Consider the following 7,500-nt stretch of genomic DNA (forward strand, 5'->3'; position numbering starts at 1 on the left):
AAATGTAAATAGTCCCAGAATATCTATTACTCCCAAGTTTACCCACTTGCAAATTGGTACCAGCATTTGCTATGACCAAGGAAAGGTCCACTGGGCTAGCAACGTCAGAGAGAGAGAGAGAGAGAGAGAGAGAGAGAGAGAGAGAGAGAGAGAGAGAGAGAGGAGTATCTCTGCCAAATGACCTATTTGATAGGATTTACTAATCAGTACCTGCATGCGCTTGCGAATGTGTCTGAGAGAGAGAGAGAGAGAGAGAGAGAGAGAGAGAGAGAGAGAGAGAGAGAGAGAATCTCAGCCAATCGAACCATTTAACACGATTTACTAATCAGTATCTTTGCATCCGTTTGCGAGTGTCTGTACTCTTTTTCTTTGCCCCTAAAAGAGAGAGAGAGAGAGAGAGAGAGAGAGAGAGAGAGAGAGAGAGAGAGAGAGAGAGAGAGAGAGAGAGAGAGAGTATCTCAGCCAAACGAACCATTCCATTTGTCACGATTTACTAATCAGTATCTTTGCATGCGTTTGCAAGTGTCTGTACTCTTTTTCTCTACCCCTGAGAGAGAGAGAGAGAGAGAGAGAGAGAGAGAGAGAGAGAGAGAGAGAGAGGAGTATCTCTGCCAAACGAACCATTTGATAGGATTTACGAATGCGTCAGCGAATGTGTCTGTACCCTTTCTTTAACCCTGAGAGAGAGAGAGAGAGAGAGAGAGAGAGAGAGAGAGAGAGAGAGAGAGGAGAGAGAGAGAGAGAGAATCTCAGCCAACCGAACCATTCCATTTGTCACGATTTACTAATCAGTATCTTTGCATGCGTTTTTCTTTACCCCTGAGAGAGAGAGAGAGAGAGAGAGAGAGAGAGAGAGGAGAGAGAGAGAGAGAGAGAGAGAGAGCACCTTGCAGTGACCATTAACATTCAACAAGAGAAAAGGACTCAAATTTAACACATGGGCCAGAATATGTTCCATTAAAAAAAATACCGCTGTATCGGCTCCACCTCCAACAGCCAAGTGGATAAATGGTAGCTATGAAACTAAAATGGCGTGTGGCTGGCAATCTTATAGGTTCGTGGTGACGAACCAGAAGCCTGTGCCCCTTCATTTTTTCCATACACTTCTAAATCCTTCAGAGAGTGTTAGCCCCTTTACCTTTTTTTCATATAAGCACCCAATGTTCATACCAATTTACAGCAGGAGGAAATGGCGAGCAGTTGGTCGAGAGTAATCAACACAGTAGAATTTTTTTACAACTGCACCTACTAGAGGTGATTGGAGTCACCATATCTAGGTATGCATACGCATATATTAACATATATGTCATCTTAAAATACCTCAAGGATGCCTTTCGAGAAGTATTCCCCCTCCCCCCACAAAAAATAGACCACCAAGTCAGGACCTTACCCGAGGCCGATGTTTGTGGTTGCTGACGCATAAAACTGGCCGTTCCTTTCCAGAGACCCCTTGGCGTACTGTCTATTTCATATCTTCCAGAGATACAGCATCTTTTGCATCTTCCAGATGAACAGCCTCTTTTACACTTCCAGAGGTACAACCTCTTTTACATCTTCTAGAGGTAGAGCCTCTTTTACATCTTTCAGAGGTACAACATCTTTTGCATCTTCCAGAGGTACAACCTCTTTTACATATTCTAGAGGTAGAGCCTCTTTTACATCTTCCAGAGGTACAGCCTCTTTTACATCTTCCAGAGGTACAGCCTCTTTTACATCTTTCAGAGGTACAGCCTCTTTTGCATCTTCTAGAGGTAGAGCCTCTTTTACATCTTTCAGAGGTACAGCATCTTTTGCATCTTCCAGAGGTTCAACCTCTTTTACATCTTCTAGGGGTAGAGCCTCTTTTACATCTTCCAGAGGTACAGCCTCCTTTACATCTTCCAGATGTACAGCCTTATATATCTTCCAGAGGTACATCTTCTTTTGCATCTTCCAGATGAACAGCCTCTTTTACACTTCCAGAGGTACAGCCTCTTTTACATCTTCCAAAGGTACAGCCTCTTTTACATCTTCCAAAAGTACAGCCTCTTTTACATCTTCCAAAGGTACAGCCTCTTTTACATCTTCCAGAGGCACAACCTCTTTTACATCTTCTAGAGGTAGAGCCGCTTTTACATCTTCCAAAGGTACAGCCTCTTTTACATCTTCCAGAGGTACAGCCTCTTTTACATCTTTCAGAGGTACAGCCTCTTTTGCATCTTCCACATCTTCCAGAGGTAAAGCCTCTTTTACATCTTTCAGAGGTACAGCCTCTTTTGTATCTTCCATATCTTCCAGAGGTAAAGCCTCTTTTACATCTTTCAGAGGCACAACCTCTTTTACATCTTCTAGAGGTAGAGCCTCTTTTACATCTTTCAGAGGTACAGCATCTTTTGCATCTTCCAGAGGTTCAACCTCTTTTACATCTTCCAGGGGTACAGCCTCTTTTACATCTTCCAGAGGTACAGCCTCTTTTACATCTTCCTGAGGTACAGCCTTTTACATCTTCCAGAGGTACATCTTCTTTTGCATCTTCCAGATGAACAGCCTCTTTTACACTTCCAGAGGTACAGCCTATTTTACATCTTCCAAAGGTACAGCCTCTTTTACATCTTCCAGGGGTACAGCCTCTTTTACATCTTCCAAAGGTACAGCCTCTTTTACATCTTCCAGAGGTACAACCTCTTTTACATCTTCTAGAGGTAGAGCCTCTTTTACATCTTCCAAAGGTACAGCCTCTTTTACATCTTCCAGAGTTACAGCCTCTTTTATATCATCCAGAGGTGCAGCCTCTTTTACCTCTTCCAGAGGTACAGCCTCCTTTATACCTTCCAGAAGTACAGCCTCTCTTTGCATCTTCCAGAGGTGCAGCCTCCTTTACATCTCCAAGAGGTACAGCCTCTTTTACATCTCCAAGAGGTACAGCCTCTTTTACATCCTCCAGAGGTGCAGCCTCTTTTACATCTTCAAGAGGTACATACATTTTTACATGTTCCAGAAATACAGCCTCTTTTATATCGTCGAAAGATGTTCTAGTATGCCGGAAGGATCTGCTTAGAGACATTGAATCCATGTTTCCTTTGGTAATTTCCTTGAAAAAGCTAACCTAACTGAAAGTGGTATTTCCATTTATCTGATTCATTTCTTGATAGATGGAAAGGAGACTGTTTATATTGCTTCCAGGATCCATACGGCGACTGATTGCTTCTCTTGCTCGAGAATTTTTGTATCTGTATGGGGTATTTTCTCTTACCGTAGCTGTACTCGAGTTTCGTCTGATCGCTTACAGCAAACCAGCCTAGTATGGGGGGCCCTGACTAATACAGCTTTGCTGATCATGGCGATACACAAACCCTTTCACCCCGTTAAGGTATCCCCATTCAGGAACGGACTAATATATATATATATATATATATATATATATATATATATATATATATATATATATATACACATATGTATGTATATATATGTATATACAGTGTATATATAAAGTGTGTGTATATCTATATATACATATATTTATATAAAAATACATATAAGTTCGTATTTAATGAGAGAGAGAGAGAGAGAGAGAGAGAGAGAGAGAGAGAGAGAGAGAGAGAGAGAGAGATAAACGGTACAAAAGTAATTCCTGAAGTGAATAGAATTATACCTCTTAAATGGACAATAATAATAATAATCATCCGAATTATTATTATTATTACTATTATTATTATTATTACCATTATTATTATTATTATCATTATTATCATTATTATTATTATTACCAACATCTTGAATGTCTAAATATTAATACTTTAACAAGAAAAGCAAAATAAAAGTAATTGCAATTTATTCTACTGTATATAAACAAATATGAAACAGTCAACAGGATACCAAAAAAGGTACGAGTCGTGTGAAATAATGTAATGAGGAAAGGGTACTGTTTTTCTTTTTCGAATAAATATCTTTTAAAAAAAAATCGCTTAAATTAAGGCAAAGAATTGGCATTTTCTTCACACCCAGAGTCATTATAGAAAACTTTTCCATCTTATTGATTTATAATTTCGTTTGATTTCATTAGTGTCACGTATGTTAATTTCTAGTTCTTTCTACTATATATGATTTCACAAAATTATCTTTTCCAGTAAAACACCAGTGTTACTCGGGTATAAAAATTACTTTTTGGTATTGCATTACTTATATTCAGCAATATCACTAAGTTGCAAAAGTTGCAATATCTTTTTATGTTCTTTTTTAAGTTAAAAAATACTTATATGGAATGGGTTACCCGCTAAAACTCCTCTATTCCTATAAATACATAAAAACATCGTATAAATATGACTGGCTCTCATTTTCCTTTTTTTTTTTATTTAACACGAGACGAAGAAACTTATTTCATATACTTAACCTATAAATACATAAAAAAACATCGTATAAATATTATCACTGGCTTTCATTTTCCTGTTTGTTTGTTTTTTTTCTTTTTTTTATTTATTTAACACGAGACGATGCAACTTACTTCATGAATACACAAAAAATCATCATATAAAGACTATCACTGGCTCTCATTTTCCTTTTTTTCTTACATTTAACACGAATTCCACAGCAAAACAGATAAATACTACCCCTTCGATAACTGCCTATAAAATCGAATTATGGCTTAACTCGCTGGCGTTGAGATAATACGAAAGTTATCTGGCCGTAACATAAGACTTTCATTTCTAACTTTGTTCACAAGACCACCTATTACCTTATAAAATAAAGCCAATCATAAGTCGAGGACTATAATTATTACTTGGGACTTTCCATTCCACGAGGGCATTTTTGCATAATTTCGTAACGGTATAGGCCAGATCAAGAACAATAACATATTTTACTTCATATATAAGCCGCAATGTATGGGAAATGAATAGGGCGATTATAAGGGTAGAAGAGACTCTTTAGCTATGGTAAGCAGCTCTTCTAGGAGAAGGATACTCCAAAATCAAACCATTTCTACATAATTTCGTAACGGTATAGGCCAGATCAAGAACAATAACATATTTTACTTTATATATAACCCACAATGTATGGGAAATAAATATGGCGATTATAAGGGTAGAAGAGACTCTTTAGCTATGGTAAGCAGCTCTTCTAGGAGAAGGACACTCCAAAATCAAACCATTGTTCTCTAGTCTTGGATAGTGCCGTAGCCTCTGTACCGTGGTCTTCCACTGTCTTGGGTTAGAGTTCTCTTGCTTGAGGGTACACTCGGGCACACTGTTATCTGATTTCTCTTTCTCTTATTTTGTTATTTTGTAGTTTATATAGGCAATGTTTATTTATTGTTACTGTTTTCAAGATACTTTTTCCTTGTTTCCTTTTCTCACTGGGCTATTTTCCCTGTTGGGGCCCTGGGCTTATAACATCCTACTTTTCTAACTAGGGTTGTCGCTTAGCAAGTAATAATAATAATAATAATAATAATAATAATATACAGTAGGACACTGAATACTTCGGATCTCCAGACTATTAGAATATGCCATGATGTTACTAATTTCTTTGAATTAACATCTTTATTCATCCAAATTATAAGATACCGAATCTCAAATCTTAAGGGTCATCTTTGCTTCAACGTGTAAGTAAAATATATCAAATACACAATTTTCCGTGTATTTATGATAAATAAAATAACCCACAATGTATGAAAAATTAAATTCATTTAGATTTCAAAGGGACCATCTCCCTTCCTCTTCAGATAACAAATGGTTACAAATCTTTAAAAGAGGAAGGGAGATGGTCTGTTCGAAAGATAAATACATTTAATTTTTCATACCTAGTGGGTTATTTTATCTATCATACACACACGGAAAAAGTGTATTTTAATGTATTTTACTTTCACGTCAAGCAGGACAATGCACTAGGGACTGACCATATCACTCTTCACCATATTACTCATCTTAAAATATTTTATTTTTCCTTGTTTCCTTCCCTCACTGGGATATTTTCCCTGTTGGAGCCCCTGGGCACATAGCATTTTGCTTTTCCAACTAGGGTTGTAGCTTAGCAAATAATAATAATAATAATAACAATACTATGATCAGCGCCCAAGCCCCCTCTCCACCCAAGCTAGAACCGAGGAGGGCCAGGCAATGGCTGCTCATTGATTGATTAATTTTAAGTTTTTTAGCATCCTGACATCGAAGGTTATTAACACAAATATAAATTGTTAAAAATAAAGAATAAGAAAATAGTTAGATTTAGACATCTAGGCGTTGGTACCATAAGATTGACTGATTGATTTTAAGTTTTCTGGCATCCAAAAATCGAAGATTATTAGGCGCCGATATAGTTTGGTATAAGCAAAGAATAATAGGAAATTCAGTTAAAAACCATAAAGGCGAAGATGACATTTTCAAAGTTAAATATCTTTCAGAAGATCTGCTTCCGGCCTGATTGGTAACGTCTCTGGCTGGTGTTTGCCAGTCGGGGGTTCGAGTCCCGCGCAGACTCGTTAGTGCCATTAATGTCTGCAACCTTACCATCCTTGTGAGCTAAGGTTGGGGGGTTTGGGGGAGCCTATAGGTCTATCTGCTGAGTCATCAGCAGCCACTGCCTGGCCCTCCTTGGTCCTAGCTTGGGTGGAGAGGAGGCTTGGGCGCTGATCATATAATATATGGTCAGTCTCTCCTGATTCCTAGGGCAATGTCACTGTCCCTTGCCTCTGCCATTCATGAGCGACCTTTAAACCTTTACCACTAGTATAGTACAACACATCCTGCCTAAGAATCTTGGCAAGGATGAACACAACGTAAGAAATAAACTCTAGATTTTATGTAGTTATGTGACACATATTTCCTCAAACTTCTAGCCATTTATCCAGTTTATTTTCACCAATGTAATTCCCTAAAGGTGGGGGAAATCATGAAAGACTGATATTCAATAATAAAACTACAACGAGGTGTAGATGAATATTCTTTTATAATGTAGTCTACTTTTTTAATTAAAACAAACATCTTTTATTATTATTATTATTATTATTATTATTATTATTATTATTATTATTATTATTATTATTACTTGCTAAGCTACAACCCTAGTTGGAAAGGCAAAATGCTATAAGACCAGGGGCCCCAACAGGGAAAATAGCCCTGTGAAGAAAGGAAACAAGGAAAAATAAAATATTTTAGGAACAGTTTTTATCATTTCAATAATAATTCTCTATCGTATAAGCCAAAAAAAATGTCATCTTCTACAAAGCAAGACGCGATGAGAGAGAGAGAGAGAGAGAGAGAGAGAGAGAGAGAGAGAGAGAGAGAGAGAGAGAATATCAGACCATATACAATATAAAACCCTATACCCCTTTTCTATATTTCACTATTAATTCCATATTGTATAAAGCCAAAAAATATCTCCAACAAAGAAGACACGGAGAGAGAGAGAGAGAGAGAGAGAGAGAGAGAGAGAGAGAGAGAGAGAGAGAGAGAGAGAATCAGCCAATATACCTTTTAATATTTCAATATTAAATCTTACATTGTATAAAGCCAAAAAGTATCT

At 37.3% G+C, this 7,500-nt stretch overlaps 1 protein-coding gene across 1 annotated transcript in view; it reads left to right on the top strand.

Annotated features, from left to right (window-relative positions):
- Positions 1-7,455, top strand: part of LOC137645563 (octapeptide-repeat protein T2-like) — an 11,252-nt gene extending 3,797 nt beyond the window's left edge. The window contains exons 5-11 of the mRNA XM_068378364.1: positions 100-164; positions 383-453; positions 557-602; positions 687-742; positions 822-892; positions 3,558-3,606; positions 7,370-7,455. Of these exons, the coding sequence (XP_068234465.1) occupies positions 100-164; positions 383-453; positions 557-602; positions 687-742; positions 822-892; positions 3,558-3,606; positions 7,370-7,455 (444 nt within the window). The remainder of the gene's footprint in view (positions 1-99; positions 165-382; positions 454-556; positions 603-686; positions 743-821; positions 893-3,557; positions 3,607-7,369) is intronic.
- Positions 7,456-7,500: the final 45 nt, after the last annotated feature.

This window comes from Palaemon carinicauda, chromosome 8 (genome assembly GCF_036898095.1).
Source record: "Palaemon carinicauda isolate YSFRI2023 chromosome 8, ASM3689809v2, whole genome shotgun sequence".
Classification (NCBI taxonomy): Eukaryota; Metazoa; Arthropoda; class Malacostraca; order Decapoda; family Palaemonidae; genus Palaemon; species Palaemon carinicauda.